The 27,586-nt window shown below is 42.6% G+C and overlaps 1 protein-coding gene across 1 annotated transcript; it reads right to left on the bottom strand.

The window, feature by feature from the left end:
* Window positions 1-1,704: 1,704 nt before the first annotated feature.
* On the bottom strand, window positions 1,705-17,755 carry LOC149440720 (sepiapterin reductase-like). Its single transcript, XM_089658186.1, has 3 exons — window positions 17,306-17,755; window positions 4,999-5,289; window positions 1,705-1,963 (listed from the first exon to the last, which is right to left on the bottom strand). The coding sequence occupies exons 1-3, from the start codon at window positions 17,751-17,753 to the stop codon at window positions 1,776-1,778; spliced, it is 927 nt and encodes a 308-aa protein (XP_089514312.1). The 5' UTR covers window positions 17,754-17,755; the 3' UTR covers window positions 1,705-1,775.
* Window positions 17,756-27,586: the final 9,831 nt, after the last annotated feature.

Raw genomic sequence — 27,586 nt, 5'->3', positions numbered from 1 at the left:
TCATGATCCCCTATTGCCCGGGGGCCCCATGAGTTGTCAGTCCGCCCCTGAACCAGACTCTGCTGCAGTGCACACATGCTGATATTCAGCGGTTTTTTTTTTCAGCAGCCCCTGAACTCTCCCTATTGTTTTCCTATGTGTCCATGTACACATCGTCGTTTCCAGGCAGTTGAGTTTACAGTCGTTTTTTTGAACGCAGAAAACTTCAGGAGTAGATTTTATCAGCGTTTCAAACTCCAAACACTTGTAAACGCTTGTAAATGAGGATTGCTGTTTCCATGATCTACACTTATTCATCTCCCATTTGAGTTGCCTATACTGACCGGTGTGTTTCGGTTAGAATTTCTGGTAAGAGGCTGAACCATTCGGGTGTCCTGGTGATGGTGGATCGTGGGAATTGCATTTGGGCCTTTTTAACTGGAACTTTTTCTGATTTATTGGACTTTATGTTTTTTTGATTAGTGCTGCAATTTTTATTTATTTACTATTATGTTTATTGCCTGATGTGCGAGCTGCTTTTCTATGTCATTTTTTATTGTCACATGACTAGTATGTTTACCCAAGTGCAGGTTGTTTGTATTTGAGTAGATTATCAGTGTTTTAAACGCTTGTAAACGTGGCTGTTCTGCAAAGAAATGTTCTGCAATAAATGTAAGTGTTTGAAATTTTTTTTAACTCTTCCATTTCCAGATGCTGTCCAGAACCTTTTTTCATCATGAAAAATGCATGCAAAGCGTTTTCCTGGTACTCAAACGGACCCGGTACACCATACTTTGAGGGTTCGCATGAAAGAAAATATGTTAGACACGGCTGCAATAATTTCTGCACAGAAATGAGCTGGAACACATCCAAACACCACAAAAAAAAGACAGCTAATCTCAACACATACTGCTCTCTCTGCTTCTACTCTCTCTTATTCTCTCAAAATCTCTGAAATAGTTAATTTTTTACTGTTTTTCAGTGCATTCTGGGCATTTTGGAAGGCCTCCTGAGGTTATTTTTAAAAACGCTTCTAAACGTAAACGCGGTATGCAAACACGGCTAAACAGACGTTTTTTAACCTACGTTTTCCAGCAGTCAGTTTCCATTGTTCAGAAATGTTCCATGTACATGGAGCCTTACAGGTTCCCGAGAGGAGATGAGAAAAGAATGATAATTAGTGTCCTGCTTTACTGCTCATTCACTGGCAGGGCACGTGCAAGATCAGTGGTACTGCTCAACTGCAGTGTAGTAAAAAATGGAGTGCAGGGCCTTGCCAAGCTGTCCGACAGGGGTTCCTAAATCACAAGACTGGCTGCACTTGCTTTGGCAAGTAAGGCAGTCCATGTATATTTATTTTAACTGTGATTTTGCTGTCCATCTAGTCTAGTGTGTCTTGTTTTGTCAGAACATTTGTTTAGGACCTCACATAGGGGTGCTTACAAGCAGGGGCGGACTGAACATTTAGCCACTCGGGGCACTGCCCGAGGGCTCAGAGTCAGTAGGGGGCCCCATAAGATGCCCCTGGTACCTTTCAAAGGCTTTTTTGGGTGTGGTTTGAGTGTGGGTGAGGACACAGAGGCCCCATGAGTTGTCAGTCCACCCCTGCTTACAAGGCCTTACCATACGTACTCCAGCAGGACGGATACGTACTCCGCAGTCACCAGTGCAATTGGCACACTGGGAGCTGAACAGAAAACCTGCTTGCACATGACATTAAAAGCATAGATTTAAAAAAAAAAAATGTTTAACCAGACCAAGAAACCACACAACTGACACTAATCAAATAATTGATACTAATCGAAAAAATCCACATGCTCGCCAGATCTGAAGGCATCTTTCTCGAGAATGTCCAGCATTTTCCTGGCGGAGACATGACAGTCAAGAAGTTCTCCTCTTTTCTTCATTTCAATGAAATGATGGCGGACCTCCAAATCTGCTGTGTGACTCTGCACCTGGTCCTGCATGGCGCTATTCATGGGCCCTGTATGATGGGTGAATAGGAAGCATATTAAATGGGGCAGAAACCAGAATTCTTTCTAAAGTGTGTCATACATATTCAGTATATCTCTTCAATACATACACATTTCCCCTGTCTGGTCTCTTTAAAAACGCTGCCAGTACAGAAAATTGACCAGAAACTAGTAGTGCACTGAAATGAAATTTCTTGGACCAAAACAGAAAATTCAGGATGCATTTGGCTGAAAACCAAAACCGAAATGGACAGTTTAAAAAAAAGTTTTTAATTTTTTTTTATATTATTATTATTATAATACAGGATTTATATTATTATTATTATACAGGATTTATTATTATTATTATACAGGATTTATGGCGCCAACAGTTTGCTCAGCACTTTACAATATAACGGGAGACAATACAGCAACAATACAGTTCAATACAAGAGGGATAGGAGGGCCTGATCCTGGGAGCTTACAATCTAGGAGTATATACAGGCGTACCTCGAATGCCTTGGTTAACGTAATTTTCGGTTTATGAATGAAAATTCATTGAAAATAATGCCTCGGTTTACAAATTTGTTTTGCAGTACGAACGGATTAATTGGTTTTCAATGCATTTTATGAATTTTTTTTAATCATGTCCCTGTACAGTATTTATGCCTTTTAAAATGCACTTTACAAAGAGTTTTGAACAGATAAAGACTTTTTTTTTACTTTCTTCTGACCTCCGGAACGGATTAATTGGTTTTCAATGCATTTACGAATTAATTTTTAATCATGTCCCTGTAAAGTATTTATGCCTTTAAAGTGCACTTTATAAAGAGTTTTGAACAAATAAAATGCTTTTTTTTTACTTTTTTCTGACCTCCAGAACGGATTAATTGGTTTTCAATGCATTCCTATGGTAAACCGCGTTTCGGTTTACGAATTTTTCGCAATGCGAAAAGTCCCGCAGAATGCATTAAATTCGTAAACCGAGGTACGCCTGTATATAATTGCATTGTATTTGACTTTTTAATTAATATCATGAATATTGGCCAATAGTCTGCTTTCGCACTGAGCAGTTTTTGCAGCGCTTTGCATTACAAAAAAAAGCCACAAGAAAAGCTCCAGAAAAATGCATCCCTTTAAATTTATGTATGTCTTCACACTGGTCCATTGCACTTCCCTTGCATTGTTAAAAATCCTGCTTGCCACATTTTTGGTGCATATTTGTCTATTTAACATGGTTTCCTATGGAACATGTTCACATCGTGCTGCGTTTTTGGACAGGGTCAGGGACTTTTTTAAAAGCAAAACTTCAATGGACTTCAATGGAGACGCTGCAGAAAACACATGTAGTGAGTTTTTGACGTGTTTTCACATGTTTGTCGAGTTTTTGACGCGTTTTGTGTTTCACAACAAGTTGGCCAAAAATAAAAAACATTTAAAAAAAAATTACGTATTCCAAGACGTGCATGCAAAAATGCAAAACGCACTACAAAACGGACAAAACACAAACATTGGTGTGAACCAGGCCTGAAATCTGCCCAGCAACAAGAAAAAATTAAATTAGACGCGCATGCAAAAATGCAAAATTCACTGCAAAAAGGATAAAACTCAGCTCACTGGTGTGAACAAGGCCCGAAATGCATTGAAAACGCATAGAGTAAACATTTTTTAGAAAAAGCAAAATGCATGACGTGATGTCAAACCCACAAAAGGTGGGACCCTGACAACCCGAACGGAGAGGGAGTCGGCTGTCAATCAACCAAAAACGTCATTTCACTATTCATTGTTTTTGAGCTGTGCTTTTGAGCTCTGAATTCATAGGAGGATAGTGTTTTGGTGTTTTCTTTTCCTGTATCCGTCCGTTTTAAAAAAAAAAATGAAAAATCGGTCGTTCAATCGGGCAACGTTACCACCAACGGTAAAAAAATCGGACGATTTTCGGCCCGTCTATAGCCGGCATTTATCCCCATAATTACTTCTGTCCCTTGCAGAGACAGGGGAATTCCAGTCTGCTATTATATTTTATATGAAAAGTCTTGCGGTTGCAACAATGTATCCATTTGTATCCATTTTGGATACAGATGGTTTTATTTGGATACAAATGGATACATTGTTGCAACCGCAAGACTTTTCATATAAAATATAATAACGGACTGGAATTCTTCTTCTTCTCCTCCTCCTTCTCCTCCTCCTTCGATTTTTTATCGGTAAAATGATTGGCCGATTTGGCCATTGTTGCTGGGAAAATCGGCCGATTGGCAAAATCGGCCACAAATTTTTCAACATTACCGATAAGAAAAAAAAAAAAAAGCCAAAACCCCGAAAAACAGCTGACCAATTAACCTACTAACAGTGTTTTGTAGCGTGAAACTCGAAGCTCCAAAACGCTCAAGGGGAAAAAAATCAATATTACTCTCTGGAGATGGTTCACTTCTCCACTCCAAGTCACCTGAAGCAGAACGCCTGAAGCTTAAAAAAGGTTTGGAGCTACTTTTGTAGCTCAAATTTGGCAGATTTGCACGTTTTTGGTGTGTTTTTAATCTCATAGAAAAGAATAGAAACATGCAGTTAAAAAAAATAGTAATGAATAAATTACTAATTATTCAATTACTAATATGAACAAATACTGTAAATGTAAAATAAATAATAATTAACCCCTAACCTTAAAAAACAAGGGTTAGGATTGTTGTATTTGTTGTGGTTGTTTTTGTTGGTGGTGATGGTTGTTGTTGTTTTTGCTGTTGCTTGTTGTTTTTGGTTGTTTTTGTTGTAGTTGGTTGGGTTTTTTTTTAACCTTTTTAGGGGGTTAAGGTTATAGGTTAATTATCAATTTATTATTACAAGTATTTATTTATGATTTTTTTGTATTTATTTGTGCATTTTTTAAATGTATTTATTATTTTTTTTATTATTAGTATTATTATATATATTTTAAGGGTTAGGGGGTTAAGGTTAGGGGCTAATTATTATGTATATATTATTAACTAAAATGTATTTATGATTATATTTATATACTTGTGTATTTATTTAACATTTACTTTTGAAATTTACTGATATGAGAAGTTACCTGGTGCGTAGTTGAGTACGCGGACATCTGTCTCCTCCTTGGCCAGCACCCTGAACATCATATCCCGAGCTGCTTTTCCAGTGCAGTACAGCGTCCAGGACTTGAATGGTTGCAGGGCTGCCAGAGATGAGACATTGACCACCAGCCGCTCCAGCCCAGCACGTCCCTGGAAAACCTTCAGCAGGGAAGAGGTCAGACACAGTGCTGATGACACATTGAAGGTGAAATATCTGTCCACTTCTGGAGGGTCCGTGAAGTCCACAAAAGGTTTGGTAATATCACCCAGAGACCCTGAGCGGGAAGAAGACACAGACCTGTGATCAAGAAAAGTCTTTGAAACTGCAAACAAATGGCAGCCAGAACAAAATACTCAAAGAGGTACTCCTGAATCCTGCACTCTGCATGTGACACACTTCTGAATCCTGCACTCTGTATGTAAAGTACTCCTGAATCCTGCACTCTGTATGTAACTCACTCCTGAATCCTGCACTCTATATGTAACTCACTCCTGAATCCTGCATTCAGTATGTAAAATACTCCTGAATCCTGCACTCTGTATGTAACTCACTCCTGAATCCTGCACTCTATATGTAACTCACTCCTGAATCCTGCATTCAGTATGTAAAATACTCCTGAATCCTGCACTCTATATGTAATGCACTCCTGAATTCTGCACTCTATATGTAAGGCACTCCTGAATCCTGCACTCTATATGTAATGCACTCCTGAATTCTGCACTCTATATGTAAGGCACTCCTGAATTCTTCACTCTATATGTAAGGCACTCCTGAATCCTGCACTCTATATGTAACGCACTCCTGAATTCTGCACTCTATATGTAACGCACTCCTGAACCCTGCACTCTATATGTAAGGCACTCCTGAATCCTGCACTCTGTATGTAACGCACTCCTGAACCCTGCACTCTATATGTAAGGCACTCCTGAATCCTGCACTCTGTATGTAACGCACTCCTGAACCTTGCACTCTATATGTAAGGCACTCCTGAATCCTGCACTCTGTATGTAACGCACTCCTGAACCCTGCACTCTATATGTAAGGCACTCCTGAATCCTTCACTCTGTATGTAACGCACTCCTGAACCCTGCACTCTGTATGTAACGCACTCCTGAATCCTGCACTCTATATGTAAGGCACTCCTGAATCCTGCACTCTGTGTGTAACGCACTCCTGAATCCTGCACTCTGTATGTAACGCACTCCTGAATCCTGCACTCTATACGTAAGGCACTCCTGAATCCTGCACTCTGTATGTAACGCACTCCTGAATCCTGCACTCTTTACATAACGCATTCCTGAATCCTGCACTCTGTACATAACGCACTCCTGAATCCTGCACTCTTTACATAACGCATTCCTGAATCCTGCACTCTGTACATAACGCACTCCTGAATCCTGCACTCTTTACATAACGCATTCCTGAATCCTGCACTCTGTACATAACGCATTCCTGAATCCTGCACTCTGTATGTAATGCACTCCTGAATCCTGTACTCTGTACGTAACGCACTCCTGAATCCTGCACTCTGTATGTAACGCACTCCTGAATCCTGCACTCTATATGTAAGGCACTCCTGAATCCTGCACTCTGCATGTGACACACTTCTGAATCCTGCACTCTGTATGTAACTCACTCCTGAATCCTGCACTCTATATGTAACTCACTCCTGAATCCTGCATTCAGTATGTAAAATACTCCTGAATCCTGCACTCTATATGTAAGGCACTCCTGAATCCTGCACTCTGTATGTAACGCACTCCTGAACCCTGCACTCTATATGTAAGGCACTCCTGAATCCTGCACTCTGTATGTAACGCACTCCTGAACCCTGCACTCTATATGTAAGGCACTCCTGAATCCTGCACTCTGTATGTAACGCACTCCTGAACCCTGCACTCTATATGTAAGGCACTCCTGAATCCTTCACTCTGTATGTAACGCACTCCTGAACCCTGCACTCTGTATGTAACGCACTCCTGAACCCTGCACTCTGTATGTAACGCACTCCTGAATCCTGCACTCTGTATGTAACGCACTCCTGAATCCTGCACTCTTTACATAACGCATTCCTGAATCCTGCACTCTGTACATAACGCATCCCTGAATCCTGCACTCTGTATGTAACGCACTCCTGAATCCTGCACTCTGTATGTAACGCACTCCTGAATCCTGCACTCTTTACATAACGCATTCCTGAATCCTGCACTCTGTACATAACGCATCCCTGAATCCTGCACTCTGTACATAACGCATTCCTGAATCCTGCACTCTGTACATAGCACATCCCTGAATCCTGCACTCTGTACATAACGCATTCCTGAATCTTGCACTCTGTACATAACGCATCCCTGAATCCTGCACTCTGTATGTAATGCACTCCTGAATCCTGTACTCTGTATGTAACGCACTCCTGAATCCTGCACTCTGTATGTAACGCACTCCTGAATCCTGCACTCTGCATGTGACACACTTCTGAATCCTGCACTCTGTATGTAACTCACTCCTGAATCCTGCACTCTATATGTAACTCACTCCTGAATCCTGCACTCTATATGTAACTCACTCCTGAATCCTGCATTCAGTATGTAAAATACTCCTGAATCCTGCACTCTATATGTAACTCACTCCTGAATCCTGCATTCAGTATGTAAAATACTCCTGAATCCTGCACTCTATATGTAATGCACTCCTGAATTCTGCACTCTATATGTAAGGCACTCCTGAATCCTGCACTCTGTATGTAAGGCACTCCTGAACCCTGCACTCTATATGTAAGGCACTCCTGAACCCTGCACTCTATATGTAAGGCACTCCTGAATCCTGCACTCTGTATGTAACGCACTCCTGAATCCTTCACTCTGTACATAACGCATTCCTGAATCCTGCACTCTGTACATAACGCATTCCTGAATCCTGCACTCTGTACATAACGCATTCCTGAATCTTGCACTCTGTACATAACACATCCCTGAATCCTGCACTCTGTACGTAACGCACTCCTGAATCCTGTACTCTGTACGTAACGCACTCCTGAATCCTGCACTCTGTATGTAACGCACTCCTGAATCCTGCACTCTGTATGTAACGCACTCCTGAATCCTGCACTCTGTATGTAAGGCACTCCTGAACCCTGCACTCTATATGTAACGCACTCCTGAACCCTGCACTCTATATGTAAGGCACTCCGGAATCCTGCACTCTATATGTAAGGCACTCCTGAATCCTGCACTCTGTATGTAAGGCACTCCTGAATCCTGCACTCTGTATGTAACGCATCCCTGAATCCTGCACTCTGTACATAACGCATCCCTGAATCCTGCACTCTGTACATAACGCATCCCTGAATCCTGCACTCTGTACATAACGCATCCCTGAATCCTGCACTCTGTACATAACACATCCCTGAATCCCGCACTCTGTACATAACACATCCCTGAACCCTGCACACTGTATGTAACGCACTCCTGAACCCTGCACTCTATATGTAACGCACTCCTGAACCCTGCACTCTATATGTAAGGCACTCCTGAATCCTGCACTCTGTATGTAACGCATCCCTGAATCCTGCACTCTGTACATAACGCATCCCTGAATCCTGCACTCTGTACATAGCACATCCCTGAATCCTGCACTCTGTACATAACGCATTCCTGAATCCTGCACTCTGTACATAACGCATCCCTGAATCCTTCCACACTTTGTGTAATGCACTTTTCCACTGTTTTTGCAAAACCATTTGTAATGGAATCTTTTTATTCTTTTCTTTTAATGATTGTGCCGGGGTTTGTGTCTGTGAGACTCTTGCTTGTGGCACAAAAATCAAAAATCTGTATGTAACGCACTCCTGAACCCTGCACTCTATATGTAAGGCACTCCTGAATCCTTCACTCTGTATGTAACGCACTCCTGAACCCTGCACTCTGTATGTAACGCACTCCTGAATCCTGCACTCTATATGTAAGGCACTCCTGAATCCTGCACTCTGTATGTAACGCACTCCTGAATCCTGCACTCTATACGTAAGGCACTCCTGAATCTTGCACTCTTTACATAACGCATTCCTGAATCCTGCACTCTGTACATAACACATCCCTGAATCCTGCACTCTGTACATAACACATCCCTGAATCCTGCACTCTGTACATAACACATCCCTGAATCCTGCACTCTGTACATAACGCATCCCTGAATCCTGCACTCTGTACATAACACATCCCTGAATCCTGCACTCTGTACATAACACATCCCTGAATCCTGCACTCTGTACGTAACGCACTCCTGAATCCTGCACTCTGTATGTAACGCACTCCTGAATCCTGCACTCTGTATGTAACGCACTCCTGAATCCTGCACTCTGTATGTAACGCACTCCTGAATCCTGCACTCTGTATGTAACGCACTCCTGAATCCTGCACTCTGCATGTGACACACTTCTGAATCCTGCACTCTGTATGTAAAGTACTCCTGAATCCTGCACTCTATATGTAACTCACTCCTGAATCCTGCATTCAGTATGTAAAATACTCCTGAATCCTGCACTCTATATGTAATGCACTCCTGAATCCTGCACTCTGCATGTGACACACTTCTGAATCCTGCACTCTGTATGTAAAGTACTCCTGAATCCTGCACTCTATATGTAACTCACTCCTGAATCCTGCATTCAGTATGTAAAATACTCCTGAATCCTGCACTCTGTATGTAATGCACTCCTGAATTCTGCACTCTATATGAAAGGCACTCCTGAATCCTGCACTCTGTATGTAAGGCACTCCTGAACCCTGCACTCTATATGTAAGGCACTCCTGAATCCTGCACTCTGTATGTAACGCACTCCTGAACCCTGCACTCTATATGTAAGGCACTCCTGAATCCTTCACTCTGTACATAACGCATTCCTGAATCCTGCACTCTGTACATAACACATCCCTGAATCCTGCACTCTGTACATAACACATCCCTGAATCCTGCACTCTGTACATAACACATCCCTGAATCCTGCACTCTGTACATAACGCATCCCTGAATCCTGCACTCTGTACATAACGCATTTCTGAATCCTGCACTCTGTACATAACGCATCCCTGAATCCTGCACTCTGTACATAACGCATTCCTGAATCCTGCACTCTGTACATAACGCATTCCTGAATCTTGCACTCTGTACATAACACATCCCTGAATCCTGCACTCTGTATGTAACGCACTCCTAAATCCTGTACTCTGTACGTAACGCACTCCTGAATCCTGCACTCTGTATGTAACGCACTCCTGAATCCTGCACTCTGTATGTAACGCACTCCTGAATCCTGCACTCTGTATGTAATGCACTCCTGAATCCTGCACTCTGTATGTAACGCACTCCTGAACCCTGCACTCTATATGTAAGGCACTCCTGAATCCTGCACTCTGTATGTAACGCATCCCTGAATCCTGCACTCTGTACATAACGCATCCCTGAATCCTGCACTCTGTACATAACGCATCCCTGAATCCTGCACTCTGTACAAAACACATCCCTGAATCCCGCACTCTGTACATAACACATCCCTGAATCCTGCACTCTGTATGTAACGCACTCCTGAATCCTGCACTCTATATGTAAGGCACTCCTGAATCCTGCACTCTGTATGTAACGCATCCCTGAATCCTGCACTCTGTACATAACGCATCCCTGAATCCTGCACTCTGTACATAACACATCCCTGAATCCTGCACTCTGTACATAACGCATCCCTGAATCCTGCACTCTGTACATAACGCATCCCTGAATCCTGAACTCTGTACATAACGCATCCCTGAATCCTGCACTCTGTACATAACGCATCCCTGAATCCTGAACTCTGTACATAACACATCCCTGAATCTTGCACTCTGTACATAGCACATCCCTGAATCCTGCACTCTGTACATAACGCATCCCTGAATCCTGAACTCTGTACATAACACATCCCTGAATCCTGCACTCTGTACATAACGCATCCCTGAATCTTGCACTCTGTACATAGCACATCCCTGAATCCTGAACTCTGTACATAACACATCCCTGAATCCTGCACTCTGTACATAACGCATCCCTGAATCTTGCACTCTGTACATAACGCATTCCTGAATCCTGAACTCTGTACATAGCACATCCCTGAACCCTGCACTCTGTACATAACGCATCCCTGAATCCTTCACTCTGTACATAACGCATTCCTGAATCCTGAACTCTGTACATAGCACATCCCTGAATCCTGCACTCTGTACATAACGCATCCCTGAATCCTGCACTCTGTACATAATGCATTCCTGAATCCTGCACTCTGTACATAACGCATTCCTGAATCCTTCCACACTTTGTGTAATGCACTTTTCCACTGTTTTTGCAAAACCATTTGTAATGGAATCTTTCTATTCTTTTCTTTTAATGATTGTGCCGGGGTTTGTGTCTGTGAGACTCTTGCTTGTGGCACAAAAATCAAAGCATATTTTATAGGTACAAGGAAGCCTGGGTTTTGTTTAACCACTTCAAATCCGGACACTTACCCCCCCCCCTTCCTGTCCAGGCCAATTTCAGCTTTCAGTGCTATCACACTTTGAATGAAAATTGTGCGGTCATGCAACCCATATGAAATTTGTATAATTTTTTTGAGACAGATAGAGTTTTCACACTGGGATTTTTATAACTTATCACCGCTTCTGGCTTCGTTCAGTGGAGAGAGTGGATTGAGGAACAGATGTCAGAGGGCTCTGAGGAAGAGGCAAGTCCTTGAAACGCGTTAGCCTGTTGGAAGCCCAGAGTTCCCATTGTAGACTGACACATAGTGCAGATTGGACTGTTCTTTCATGATGTGCCTTTGACTGTATTGTCGTTTGTGAGTACAATACCTACTTTTATCATTTTATTAAATGTTTTTTAAGGTAATGCACTAGGCCGGTGCGCCCTCTGTTTGGTTTTTTCTTTATTCAGTACATTTGGACTTCCCCGGGTCCTCTGAGGGCAGCAAGGAGTGCACATTCCAGGACATTCGCGATGTGGTCTTAAGCTACACTGAGTCCATCCCTAAGCGCAGGAGTATTTGGGACCTCCCGCTCACCACCCTGATGGTCTGTGATGTGGAAGAGCAGGAGAGCCTGGTCACCACTGAGGGAGGTGCCAGCGGTGGAGGAGGAGGACCACTCCACACATACTGTAAAAGTATTCATATACTATACAGCCGATCACTTTTACTTTACAGCCAGGAGCCAGTAGAAGAAATAAAGCCCAAGCTAATGCAAACATGAGTATGTGCTTACCCTTCACTCTACGTATGCCCAAAGAACTGAAGTAAAGGTGTCAAAAATTGTCCCTGAGCCTAAAAAAACCACAGTGTCCAGTCTGAACGGTTATCCTACTGTGACAGTTAAGTGGTGCCCATAGTGAAAAGAAAAGAATAGAATAGTATAGGGCAGACATGACTAGCTGAAGAGGGGAAAGAAAGACAGGAAGGGGTTAAGTTAAGGGGGAAGGGTTAAAACAGGAAGGTTACCTGATTGGGAATAGTAGCACGGGGTGGGATCATTGATGATTTTGGGGGAGTGTTGGGGGGTCGGACGATCCACTGCTGGTATAGCAGCTGAAGAGGAAACTTCCCACCCGCCCTCCCCTGGGGTGTTTTTTGGGTCTTTCCATGCTTGATTGGTTTCGTTTTGGGGGCAGTTGTTGGTCTTGGGAGGCAGAAAATTGTTTTAAGAAAAAGTGTATTGTTGGGACCCATCTGTGGTATGGTGTGCCCGGGTGCATTCCAGTTAACCAAGGTTTAACTGGAAGGTGGAGGTTCTACACTGTGGAAAGTGTCTTTGTCTCCGAGTTACTGCATTGTGGCTGGAGGCCTAGTATGAATATTAAGGTTAAGGTTCCGCAGGGGGAGATCAATATTGTTTGTGGTGCCTTCCTAGACCAACAACTCATCTTGTAGGTTTATGTATGTTTCTGTTTTAAGGAATGTTTTTGTGATTTAAGTTGAATTGTTAATAAAAGGCGGTGAAGGCCATTTTTTACTCCAACGGTGTGTTCTCCATTGTTGGTAGAGGCAGAGTCTGGGGGGAAAGGGTTTTCGAGAAAGTTGGGTTAGTATGGTTTAGTTGCTTTAGCATTTGCCAACACATCTTTTCTACACTAGTCTAATAAAAGTTTAAAAGGAAACATACCAGTAGGGTTAGATCCCTTTCAGTGTGTATGCTGGCCAAACAGGTCAACTGAGGATGCCATTGTTAAAGTCCTTCAAACTGCCCTTAAAAACCTGTGACATATCCCCACACAACTAATAAACTAATACTTCTTACTGTGCTATTTCTATAATGAATTTTTTGGTTTCTAAATTTGGTCTCTTGGGATTGGGGTCCTCAATCTGCAATTGGAATTTGGATTTTTTAAAGTAAATAAGCCACAGGTAGTCAATGTGGGATAACAGTTTTAAATAAATAAATTATTCAGAGCTGATCATTGATACATTACTGTATCAAACCATTTCACATACATTTTGTCCCGAGTGCTTTGTCCGGCGCCCTGCCTGCATTTTTACTGTTCTTTCTGCCTGGAAACTGAGAAACGTCCATGGCGTCCAAAAAGCGTCCCTTTAGGTCAAAAGCGGTTTTAGACCGGCTAGAGAACAGCGATAGTAAATCAGAACCACTTGCAGAATTGAGTGATAATGATTCGTGGGGGAAATTCGTCATCAGACACTGAAAACGATTCTGCGACTTTGCTCAGTGATGTGCGAACTTGGCGCTATATTTCAAATTTCAGTGTTTTTGGTTTGATTACATTTATTATTATTATTTTTTATGATTATTTATTATATTATAATTTATGATTTCGTGTTTCAAATTTTATCCTACCCGGGATGTTTACTAGACTCTTGTTCGGACAGATTTCAGTGAGTTATTCCTAAGAATTACAGGTTTACAATATAAAACAACATATTTCCATTGAAAACAATTTACCGCTTTGAGCACAGAAATACTGACATAATCATACCGCTAGGGAGGTTAAAGGATAAGTTCACCTTTTTGGACAAAAATAATAAATGTACATTTTTTTTGCCGGTAAAAAAACATGCATGTATTATTTTTGGCTGCAAGAGCATGGAAAGCATTGTACTGGGGATCAGTAGATAGCTGATGCCATGCAGGTCTCCTGCAGACCTGTCAGAATATCTGTTTGCCATACGGGATGTACAGGATGTATAGTCAAGCAGATATACTGACAGAAAGCTTCAATGAACTACCACGGCGCTCCACAGCGTGGTAGTTCATTGAAAACTACAAACCCACAGCTGCTAAGGCTGCCAAGACTTGCAGTTCATTGATTCAAGTCCATGAATGAATGATGTGGCCATACGGCCACGCTGATTTCAAATCTGACAGATAGTACGGGGAAACTTCTCCCCGTACTATCTGTCGGGGGGCAGCGGGCGCAGCTGCAGCTATAGAAACATGTTACATGTACCACCTTAAAAACCCTAACATGTTCCAAAGGTGAACTTATCCCTTAACCTCCCTGGCGGTATTCCCGAGTGTAGCTCGGGGTAAACTTTCTGTACCAGAAGCGGTAACTCCGAGCTACACTCGGGAATACACTGCAGCGTTGCTCTGTGATCCCTGTTTCACTTACCTTGTCCTGCACTCCCGCGATGTCCCCCCTGCAGTGTCCCCGGCCATGTCCTCCAGCCGATGCCGGCATCTGTCTTCCGGATCCCTGCGAGCGTTGCGACGTACAGGACGTATGGGGAATGGAACCGGTGGGAAATTGAAAAATGTCAAAATTTTACAAACACATAATACACTAAAATCACATAGTATAACATTCCTGTATCAAACCATTTCACATACATTTTGTCCCGAGTGCTTTGTCTGGCGCCCTGCCTGCATTTTTACTGTTCTTTCTGCCTGGAAACTGAGAAACGTCCATGGCGTCCAAAAAGCGTCCCTTTAGGTCAAAAGCGGTTTTAGACCGGCTAGAGAACAGCGATAGTAAATCAGAACCACTTGCAGAATTGAGTGATAATGATTCGTGGGGGAAATTCGTCATCAGACACTGAAAACGATTCTGCGACTTTGCTCAGCGATGTGCGAACTTGGCGCTATATTTCAAATTTCAGTGTTTTTCGTTTGATTACATTATTGAATTAAATGTATTATTATTTTTTATGATTATTTATTATAATTTATGATTTCGTGTTTCAAATTTTATCCTACCCGGGATGTTTACTAGACTCTTGTTCGGACAGATTTCAGTGAGTTATTCCTAAGAATTACAGGTCTATAATAAAAAAACAACATATTTCCATGCAAAAAAATGTACCGCTTTGAGCACAGAAATAGTGACATAATCAGACCGCTAGAGAGGATAAAGGATAAGTTCATCTTTTGGGCAAAAATAATAAATGCACATTTTTTTGCCGGTAAAGAAACATGCATGTATTATTTTTGGCTGCAGGAGCATGGAAAGCATTGTACCAGGGATCAGTAGATAGCTGATGCCATGCAGGTCTCCTGCAGACCTGTCAGAATATCTGTTTGCCATATGGGATGTACGGGATGTACGGTCAAGCAGATATACTGACACTCCACTCCACAGCGTGGTAGTTCATTGAAAACTACAAACCCGCAGCCGCTAAGGCTGCCAGGACTTGCAGTTCATTCATTCAAGTCTATGAATGAATTATGTGGCCATACGGCCGCGCTGATTTCAAATCTGACAGATAGTATGGGGTGAAGTTTCCCCGTACTATCTGTCAGAGGGGGGGGCGGGCGCACCTGCAGCTATGGGAACATGTTACATGTACCACCTTAAAAACCCTAACATGTTCCAAATGTGAACTTATCCCTTGAAGGAAAGGAAGCCTAAAGAAAACTAATGCAGCCATCACATCTAAGAACTGGTAATCTGCAAAATAACAAACGTTTGCTTTTGGGTTTAACCACTTCCCGTCCAGTCCATGTATATAAACGGCTGGATGAGAGCAGTGCAGGGACGGGTGGCTGTTTATAAATGGCCTCCCGGCCCCCTGCTTGTGCGTGCTCCCTGGGAGCGTGCACCTCGGTCCGGTGCCTGCCGTGTCCTCCGGACACAGTGGAACACCGATCGCTGTTCGGGACCTATGTGTGAGGTCCTGATCATGTGATCACTGATTGGCTAATCAGTGATCACATGAAGAGTAGTAAGCAAGATGTATCTTCTGACATCATTGCTTACTACGTGTGAAATCTGTGAATGATCACAGAGGTCACATGGTACAAGGCTATACACAACTGCCTTGTACCATGTGACAAGCTGTGACAAATCACAGCTTACACAGTATTTCTCAATGGCTGCAAGAATGCAGCCAGAGAGAAGGAGAAATGATTACTTTTACAGCCTTTATGGGTATAAAAGCAATCAATGTAAAATAAAGGAAAAAAAAAATCTTCATCACCCCCCACAAATAGTAAAGTGTCACAATGGTGACACTGTAACTGCTAGGGTGACAGTATGTAAAAAAACAAAAAACAAATAATAATATAAAAAAATAAAATAAAAATGTAAACAAAAATTTAAAAAAATTATAATTTTTGGTTATAAACTAATTTGGGTTGTTTTTGTTTACTAAAAAGATAACTGAATACATTTTGGCCAAGATTTATGAAGAAAGCTCATTTATTTGCAAAATTATAAAAGAAAACACTTTTTAAAAAAAAAAAATTGGACTTTTTCATTTATATAGGAAAAAATAAAAAAAAATCCCAGTGGTGAATAAACACCACCAAAATAAAGTTTTATCTGTCTCAAAAAAAATGCTAAAAGATTCATATGGGTACAGTGTTGCATGACCGCGCAATTGTCATTTAAATTGACAATAAAGTGATAGCGCTGAAAGCTGAAAATTGGCCGGGACAGGAAGGGGGGAAAGTGTCCGGACTGGAAGGGGGTGAAAGTGTCCGGACTGGAAGGGGGTGAAAGTGTCCGGTCAGGAAGGGGGTGAAAGTGTCCGGACTGGAAGGGGTTAATAACACTTTAAGGACATCAGAGATCAGAGATACCATCATAGGGCACACAAAAATTTAACAGATATTAACCATCTAAGTTTTTAGTATTTCGAGATGCTATCATTGGGGAAGCATTAGAGGAGCATTGCATCTCATACAAAGTAGTTGAAAAAATCAGTGGTATGAAATACATTTATCGGAATACAGTATTGTTACAATATTGGTCCATTGAGAAGAAACAGGTTTTTAATAATTTTACAATATTGGTAGCTATAAGCAGTTTTTCGTCTTTACCTGCGTTATTGATAATGAGGATCCTTTGTGCTGTGTCCCGTCCGTTCAGCTCCTGTGCAGCTTGCACCGTCTTCTTCACCCCGTCTGCTGTGCCCAGATCTGCTGCCACCCATCTCACCTCAATGTCTGGGTACTGAAGTGTCAGCTCCTCAGCCAAGACACTCAGCGCCTGCTTTGTGCGGGCCACCAGCAGCAGGGCAGAGCCTGGTGTCACTCTGGGGCACAGTTCCCATGCCAGGCTCCTGCCAAATCCCCGGGAGGCCCCTGTGATAACGCACAGCACCGTGCCCAGGCTGTAGCTGCTGTGCCCATTTGTAGCATCCGGTGTGAAGTCTCCAAACTGAAATGTCATTTTTTCCCAGCACTCCACACCATTGTGTCCATTCAGTGTATGCACTGGGACATCTACATGGTCATTGCTGGTCATCTCCCTGCTCTGCCTGATCATTGTATACAAGACTCTATCTATAGACTCGTCCTTCTTCCTCTCCTTACTGCTGTGCTACCTGCTCAATGGTTGCACTGGGCAATTTATATACTCATCCTCCTTCCTGTCCTGGTAATTGGTATGAACCGTGACATATCTCATCCTCCCTGTCCTGCAAAGACCCACACTAATGCTTTCTCTATTTTTAGGACATATTGCCATGCAAAAAGTTGCACATTAGACCTTAAAACTAAATTCTGAAACTGTATACTGCAAGCAGAAATATTATTATTATTACACAGGATTTATATAGCGCCAACAGTTTGCTCAGCACTTTACAATATAACGGGAGACAATACAGCAACAATACAGTTCAATACAAGAGGGATAGGAGGGCCTGATCCTTGGAGCTTACATTCTAAGAGGTATACAAGAGGGATAGGAGGGCCCTGATCCAGGGAGCTTACAATCTAGGAATATTATAATGTCAGATTCATCAGAAAATGAAGATTTTCAGTATTTAATAAAGTTGCTACCATTTTCCACACCCCTGTACATTGTGTTCTCCAAAAAACACAGTTTTTTAAATTTATTTACACTTCTGCTGGCACCACCAACTGTGGAAGGAAGTTCCACATCCCTTCTGCTCTAACAGTAAAGAACCCCCTATGCAGTTTTAGATTGAACCGCTTCTAATCCAACTTCATTGTGTGGCCACATGTCTTATTTAGAGACCTAAGGTTGAATGGTTTCCTCTCAATGCTACAATCAACATGTAAAAATCGGTATATCACGATCAATATTATTTATTATTATTATACAGGATTTATGGCACCAACAGTTTGCTCAGCACTTTACAATATAACGGGAGACAATACAGCAACAATACAGTTCAATACTAGAGGGATAGGAGGGCCTGATCCTGGGAGCTTACAATCTAGGATATATATATATATATATATATATATATATATATATATATATATATATATATCTCACTGGATTGCTGCACATAAAAAACTTTTATTGATATAAACTGTTCACTGTGATTGATCATCGTTGTGCACTCTACCCATATTACAGATATATATATATATATATATATATATATATAATATTATTATTATTATTATACAGGATTTATTATTATTATTATTATTATACAGGATTTATTATTATTATTATTATTATTATTATTATTATTATTATACAGGATTTATGGCACCAACAGTTTGCTCAGCACTTTACAATATAACGGGAGACAATACAGCAACAATACAGTTCAATACAAGAGGGGTAGGAGGGCCCTGATTTTGGGAGCTTACAATCTAGGAGAGAGGGGCTAGTGGTACAAAGGCAATAACTGTGGGGGATCATACCCCCTCTTAAGATCATACCCCGTTTAAACGCTTTACCGCCGCTCTACAGCAGAAATACTGCTACAGAGCGGCAAGGGAGCGCAAAATCACGTATATATACGTGAGTTCGCATTTCCGGGCAGAGGGCGTGCGCGAGCTGCGCACACCCTACGCACACTGACATTTGCGGCCGTGGCAGTCAGTTACCGGGTCCCGGCCGGTGATTACTTGCCGGCACCTAGTGATCGTCAAGTAATACCAACGGTAGGGAGAGAATTGTATGTAAACAATACAGATCTCTCCCCTGTCAGCTCCAGCACACTGCTTTGTATGGCTCTGCATAGCAGAGTCATACAAAGCAGTATGCTTACAGTGGAAAGTACATACACAGCCTGATAGGAAAACACACACAGTACACAGTTAACCCTTTGATCGCCCCAGATGTTAACCCTTTCCTGAACAGTGCCATTAGTACAGTGTCAGTGATTTTTATTAGCATTGATCACTGTATTGGTGTCACTGGGGATGTCAGTGACACCAAGTCAGCTCCCCCCAGTCACAGAATGCCCGCTGCAGTCCCGCTATAAGTCGATGATCGCCGCTATTACTAGTAGAAAAAAAATTCCAATATATATGCCGCCAGTTGTAAACGCTAACTTTCATGTAAACCAATTAATTTACACGTATTGGGGATTTTTTGTAGCAAAGACACGGAGCAGAATACATTTTGCCCTACATTTATGACGAAATTTAACTTTTTACATTTTTTTATTGGACGTGTAATAGCAAAAAGTCATAAATATAGTTTTTTTCTCAAAAGTATTTATTTTTTTTGTTTATAGCTCAAAAAAATAAAAAGGTGATCAAATACCACCAAAAGAAAGGTCTATTTGTGGGGAAAAAAAGGACATCATTTAATTTCAGTGCAGCGTGCAATTGTCAGTGAAAGTGACGCAGAGCCGTAACACAAAAAATGGCCTGGTCAGGAAGGCGGGTAAATCCTCTGGAGGGGCAAGTGGTTAAAGGATAATAAAAAGAAAAATCAATGCGTGCTATCATAAAATAAACGATAATTGAGTCTTTGTAATGTGACAGTTCAAATCCAATAATGTGCTTATAAGTGCTTGAAGATAAAACCTGCTCCAGATAACTCCAAAAAATGACAGTGCGACAGACCCCCAGGAATCAGACTTACACAGGGGCGGACTGATCATTTGGGCACTGCCTGAGGGTCCGGAGTCAGTAGGGGGCCCCATGAGATGCCCTTGGCAGGGGTGTCCCTAGGCAGGTGCGGGGGGAGCGCACCGGGTGACACCTATTGCACAGGGTGACACTAGACCTGCTCCACGAAAAGCTAAGTTTAAAAACAAACCGGCGATCCCCGCAGGATGGATCAGATCTGCAGATTGAGCATAATGGATCAGAGTCCGATCCATTATGCTCCCAATCCGCAGATCCGATCCATCTTGCAGGGATCGTCGGCTTGCATTAAAACTTAGCTTTTCGTAGAACTCGTGGAGAAATCAGTTAACCCCGTATAGGTTGCAAGCCGACGATCCCCGCAGGATGAATCGGATCTGCGGATTGGGGAGGATAATGGATCGGACTCCGATCCATTATACTCAATCCGCAGATCCGATCCATCCTGCGGGGATCATTGGAGGGGGTGTCACCAAGTGTTCTGGCACCGGGTGACACCAACCCAGGGACACCCCTGGCCCCTGGTACCTTTCATAGGCTTTTTTGGGTGTGGTTTGAGTGTGGATGAGGACACAGGGGCCCCATGATCCCTATTGCCCGGGGATAGTCAGTTTGCTTTAAAACTTACCTTTTCGTGGAGCTCGTGGAGAAATCAGTTAACCCTGTAAAGGTTGCCGATGATCCCCGCAGGATGGATCGGATCTGCGGATTGGGGAGGATAATGGATCGGGCTCCGATCCATTATGCTCCCGCTGATGTCTCAGCCAATGAGGAGGGAGATTCCCCGGAGAGCTGCTGCTCTTGTGCAAATCGTTGGATCGGGATTGGGCTCAGGTAAGTATTGGGTGGGGATGCACAAAATGCATGAAGGTAAAAAACCTTGAGCCTTTACAACCACTTTAAGTATCAGTATCAGATAGTCACGAATCCTCTGCTTACCCAATACCTCAGCAAGGATTTTTATAGCTCTAAACCCGTGAGGTCAATTTTACTAGGTCCAAATTTTTAAATATGGAGTCAATAGCGTGAACTCGTTCCTGACACATGCAAAGTTGCCCTTTGTTTGCAGCAACTGATAAAGGTTTGGGCGCCAAATTACTACTCTTTAGTGCACCAAAACACCACATCCTTCCTTCCTGCCATAGCTATCAATAACCTGTATTCAAAATTTAAAACTGACCTAAACCAAGTCATAGAAGTTCTATTAGTTATTAGCGGGGGAGCATGCCCTATGGTCGAGTCACACCATCGAGATGTAGGGCAGGTCTGCCTTTTCCTGACCATGCTATACAGCTATAGCACACAGAGGAGGTAGTTGAGTGGCTCACCAAGCCTTCCTTATCTTCTTCCCTTCTGGTGTGGAGCAACCATTCTTCACAACAGCTGCAATTTCGCCCTTTTCTTCCTACTCATCTACTGCTAATCCCACTGTAGCCCTGAAAACTGGCATGGAGGAGTCTGTAGGGAGTCTGTGATTGGGCAGATGTTGGGGCCAAGAGTTCCAATCCTGGATAGAGCACCTACCTCCCAGCTTTTGTAGTCACCATATTGGACACATGTCTCCTGGCCAGAATCCTACACATACATTCCCACCATGAGGCCTAACTCTTGAAATAAAGGAATATCTACACAGATGCTCTTTCAGCACTTTACTGCAACTTCACATCTCTTCCTGTGACATATCACATTCAATATACTGACAGACTCTTCGGTACAGAATGCCACTTGCATAAAAATACATCCTGCAGCAGTCATTTTGTTGCAGAGCAAAAGTACAGTATACATCTTTTAGCCATCTTCCCAGAATTCCTCTCCTGTTGAGCAGCAATTGGGGACACTTCAACAAATATACTAAGGAGTAGATTTAGGAGAGAGGAACGGTATACCAATAAAAGGACCTTTACCCCCTGACCCTCAGCTGTGGTTCCTTTGGCTTGGTGGTGGATAGCCTCAGGCATGGAGACTTAGGGGCTGATTTACTAAAACTAGGGAGTGCAAAATCTGGTGCAGCTCTGCATAGAAACCAATCAGCTTCCAGGTTTATTTTTTGTCACAGCATAACTGTCACGGTCAGAGGTCAGGCTCGGAGACCAGTAGCTATAGCAGCAGACCAACCAACAGGATAGGTATACATGCAGGTCACCCTGACAGATGACACAGGCTCACCGGAGGTGCGGGGTCTAAGCACTAACCAGTATTCATCAAAGATCCTTATGGTGGAGTTGGGTTTTGCTGCGTGTTAGTACCAGATCACAGTTTTCAGGATCACCCCACCAGGAGGTGAGCAAGCCAGGACCCAGTAACAGATTCGGCAGGTAGGGATGAAGCAAAAGTGTAGTCAGTAAACAAGCCAAAGGTCGGTAACAAGTGGTTGTAGGTTGGGATGAGGCAGAAATGTAGTTGAAGTACAAGCCAATGGTTGGTAGCAAAGGAGCAAAGGTACAGTGAAGGTACAGAAGGCAGCAGGAGAGACAAGATATTGTAATTTGTTCCTAAAGATCCTGGAATCAAGAATGATCTCCACCACAAATTCTTCTTCACCCTGTACCTCAACGTGTGAAGGAGGTGGAAGAATTCTTCCAGAGAAAGGATTTTCATGAAACGGTTTGAGTAGGGATATGTGAAGAACAGGGTGAATCTTCATACTGTCAGGAAGTTTTAAATGAAAGGTGACTGGGTGGATTTGAGAAGAAATCTGAAAAGGACCCACAAACCTTTGGCCCAACTTTGCAGAAGGAACATGAACTTTCAAATTATTAGTTGATAACCAAACCTTGTCACCCACATGAATGGTAGGAAGTGATCTGTGATGTCTGTCAGCAGCCTTTTTGTAACATTCCTGAGCTTCCCTTAAAGTCTCAATCAATTTCTCCTGAATCTCCTGCAATGTAGTTAGTCTGTTGGTAACAGCAGGAATTGGAGTTGTGATAAGGAGATTAGGAATAAAAACTGGATGATAACCGGTGTTTAAGTAAAAGGGACTTTGAGAAGTGGAACTATGTTTAGAATTGTTATATGTAAACTCTGCTGTAGGAAGACAGTCCACCCAGTCATCCCGAAGATAAGTGACAAATCATTGAAGATACTGCTCCAGAGCTCGATTGGTTTTCTCAGTCTGACTATTACACTGGGGATAAAAAGCAGAGGATAGATTAAATGTAACACCTAATGCTAAGCAAAAGCTTTTCTAGAATTTCAAAGTAAACCGCACTCCTCTGTCAGACACCACATCATCAGGGATTCCATGCATTTTAAAGACTTCTCGAACCATCATTTCTGCAGTTCGTTCAGCAGTGGGCACCCCCTTAACTGACATAAAATGAGCCATCTTTGTGAGATGGCCAACAACTACCAAGATGGTGGTCATTCCTTTTAAGGGAGGTAAATTGATCACAAAGTCCATAGAAATTGACCCCCATGGTCTTGATGGAACAGGGAGTGGCTGAAGCAACCCCAAAGGAGAAGCTTGGGGAGTTTTATTGCGTGCACAGGTCAGGCACGAGGCCGCATAGAATTTGACATCCTTCTTGTAACCAGGCCACCAGAAGGAACGTGATAAAAGTTCTTTAGTAAGACACCCCCAAGTAAGAAACCCCAAAATTCCCAGCAAGTTTGGAATCATGAACCAACCTGAGGGCTTCAACCCGAGCAGATTCAGGTACGTAGAGATGATGCCCTTGATCCAAAAGCCATTCCTATAAGCCAGGTAATTATACTTAGGTGGATGATTGAGAAGTGGGTCATTAGCATACCCCACTTTGAGAAGATTCAAGAATCCCTTCGAACTTATGGACCCTAGAAAGTTCTTTTGAGGCAGGATCGTGCCTTCAGAGTTGTTTTCCTGGAGAGGCCCAGACAACATCCGTGATAAAGCATCAGCCTTGCCATTACTTGACGCAGGCAGATATGAGATAATAAAATTAAACCTGGCAAAGAACAGCGACCAACGTGCTTGTGTAGAAGACCATCTCTTGGCAGAACGGATGAATTCTAGATTTTTATGAACCATGAGAACAGTCACAGGATGCTTAGCCCCTTCCAGCAGATGACTCTGTTCGGAAAAAGCTTCCTTAATTGCCAGCAACTCCTTATTCCCAATGTCATAATTCTTTTTAGCTGAGACATCAAGCGAGAAAAATATGCACAGGGATGAAGCTGCAAGTATAGCTTCCATGGCAGAGTCAGAGGCATCCACTTCCATAATAAAAGGTAGTTCAGGATCTGGATGTACCAATATTGGTGCAGAAGTGAAGAGAGTCCTGAGCTTGTTAAATGCAGTCTGTGCCTCAGGTGACCATACAAAGGGCACTCCTTTCTTTGCCAGGTGTGTAATTGGTGCTATTACCTTAGAGAAGTTTCTTATAAATTTCTTATAAAAGTTGGCAAATCCAACAAATTGTTGCATTTCCTTAACATTTCCAGGGACAGGATAATCCACCACTGCTTTGATCTTCTCGGGATCCATGCTCACTCCTTCTGAAGAAATAATATATCGCAAGAACTGGATCTGGGTTTGTTCAAACTTACATTTCTCCAGTTTGATGTAAAGTCGGTTCTTCCTTAATCTTTTGAATACAATGCAGACATGCTTGCGATGCTCCTCCATGTTATCCGAAAAGAGGAGAATATCATCCAGATATACAATAACAATCTGGTCCAACAGATCTCGAAAAACATAATTGATGAAGTGCCAAAAAGTCAAGGGAGCGTTGCATAGGCCAAAAGGCATAACTAAGGACCTGAAGTGCCCATATCTGTGCGTTTTTCCATTCATCTCCTTGACAAAAGCATACCAGGTTATATGCCCCTCCTTATGTCACGTTTTGTAAAGACTTTGGCAGAAAGGAGTCTTTCCAACATTTCAGCGATTAAAGGGAGTGGATAACGATTTTTAACCACTTGCCTACTGGGCACTTTTACCCCCTTAGTGCCCAGACCAATTTTCAGCTTTCAGCACTCTCATACTTTGAATGACAATTGCGTGGTCATGCAATACTGTACCCAAAGTACATTTTTATCATTTTTTTGAGACAGATAGAGCTTTCTTTTGGTGGTATTTAATCACCACTGGGGTTTTTATTTTTTGCTAAACAAACTAAAAAAGACCAAAAATGTTGAAAAAAAAAAGTTTTTCTTTGTTTCTGTTATAAAGTTTTGTAAATCAATAATTTTTCTCCTTCACTGATGGGCACTGCTAGGCTGCACTGATGGGCACTGATGAGGAGTCACTGATGGGAACTGATAGGTGGCACTGAAGAGCACAAATAGGTGGCACTGATGAAACTGCACTGATGGACACTGTTAGGCGGCACTGATGGGTATTGATAGGTGGCACTGATGGGCACTGTTAGGTGGCACTGATAGGCAGCACTGATGGGCACTGATAGGCGGCACTGATGGGCACTGATTCAACTGATAATCACTGATTCAACTGATGGGCATTGATTTCCATCACAGATGGACACTGATGGGTAGTATTGGCCGCACTGATGGGGCTACACTGATCACCAGGACACTGATGATCAGTGCCCTGATGTTCAGTGTAGATGTCCCCCTGCGAAATGCCGCTTACCGGCTCTCCTCTCCTCATGCGCTGGCAGCGTGAGGAGAGGTCTACCGATAACCGGTATTTCCTATTTATCCGGTGATCAGCTGTGATTGGACACCGCTGGTCATACGATAAAAGCAGCTGTGATTGGCCCATTCCTTAGTCACGTGCAGTGTGCACCCCAGTGGGTGTGTGGGGGATGTGATTCTGGGAGGATAACCATGGATGCCCTCCCAGAACTAGCCGATCACACTGTAACCGTCTTTTGGCTATAGCGCAGTCGGGAACTGGTTAATTGTGATTTTATTCAAGTCCCTGAAACCAATGCATGGACGCAAAGTGGAGTTCTTTTTCTCAACAAAGAACAGGGCTGCCCCTGCAGGAAATGTTGAGGGTCTGATAAAGCCCTTCTCTAAATTCTCATCAAGCCACTCCCTGAGCGCCTTTAATTCAGGTTCTGACAGATTGAAAAGGCGGCCAAGCGGTATTTCTGCCCCTGGGAGCAGTTCAATGGGACAATCGTATGGGCTATGAGCAAGTGATTGATTGGCATTCTTTTTAATCACAGACGTCTCGGAACTCATGGTATTGTGGAGGTAGGCTGTCATATGACTGGGTAGTTACCACATCAACGTGTGATTCCCTGATTGGCAGAGAACTTGTACGACATGGTTCTCTACCATATTCTTCGCAATGGGAGGATGTAAATTTTATAGTACGTGGTCCCCAGTTGATGTAGAGATTATGGGTAGAAAACCAAGGAATGCCCAGGATGACAGGACATTTGGGTGATGTAATTTAACTGAAAGCTGATGGTTTCATAATGCTCAGCCTCAAATTGGAGCACCAGAGGAACCGTTTCATGGGTAACCGGTCCTGATGATAAAGGTAAACCATCTCCATTTCAGTAGGGGCAGATTTGCTTCTTGTGAGAATATTATTGTTGTGGGCGAACTCTATGTCCATAAAGATCCCCCCAGCCCCTGAGTCCAGCATAGCAGAACATTGAATTTCACAGCCCTCAGTGATAAGTTTGGTAGGGTGATAAAAAGAGACTGTATAGAACCAACTTTATTTTCTTCATGGATCAATGGGGAGATACATCGGGAAATGGAGTTTATTTGTTCAGGAACTATAACATCAGTCGAAGCAATTGTTCTTTTAACTTTGTTGGGACAATTAACTGTGTAATGCCCAGAGTCCCCACAATATAAACATAAGTTCTCCAAACGTCTTCTCTCTTTCTCTTGAGTAGAAATGGATTTCCTAATAGCATCTACTTGCATAGGTTCAGAATCTGGAGAAACTTTTAGATCCTTCTGAATGAACTGATTAACAGAGAAACACATTCCACCATTACTGTCAAACATTCCCAATCTCTCCCTCTCTGCAAGACTCATCAATCCGGATGCATAACTGGATGAAAGCCTCGAGATCATTAGGAGTCTCTACTCTGCTCAAGCTCATTCTTTACCTGTTCAGGGAGCCCTTGGCGGAACTGACTCTATTGCATTTGTGGATTCCAGGTGGTATCTGAGCTCCATCGTTGTAATTCAGCTGTGTACTCAGCAACAGAGCACCTACCCTACCGCAAGCTATGCAGCTTTGCTTCAGCAGTAGCGCAGCGGTTGGGATCATCAAAGACCTGGTTCATTGCAGTCATAAATGTCTCAAAATTATTCAGATTTGCACTGCCTTGTTCTATATAAGGAAAGGCCCAAGCTAGGGCTTCCTCAGTCAAAAGGTTT

The sequence above is a fragment of the Staurois parvus genome, unplaced genomic scaffold, assembly GCF_062004578.1.
Source record: "Staurois parvus isolate SC_StPar_1 unplaced genomic scaffold, SC_StPar_1.0 ptg001057l, whole genome shotgun sequence".
NCBI classification, from domain to species: domain Eukaryota; kingdom Metazoa; phylum Chordata; class Amphibia; order Anura; family Ranidae; genus Staurois; species Staurois parvus.
This window is presented reverse-complemented; position numbering and strand designations above follow the sequence as displayed.

What these genes read in the sequence shown, in the direction of transcription:
- LOC149440720 (XM_089658186.1), bottom strand. Translation starts at nt 17,753, where the DNA reads ATGATCAGGCAGAGCAGGGAGATGACCAGCAATGACCATGTAGATGTC. An exon ending in CCTCATTATCAATAACGCAG is followed by an intron (nt 5,290 to 17,305) that starts GTAAAGACGAAA and finishes CTTCCCGCTCAG; the next exon opens with GGTCTCTGGGTGATATTACC. An exon ending in CGTACTCAACTACGCACCAG is followed by an intron (nt 1,964 to 4,998) that starts GTAACTTCTCAT and finishes CCCATCATACAG; the next exon opens with GGCCCATGAATAGCGCCATG.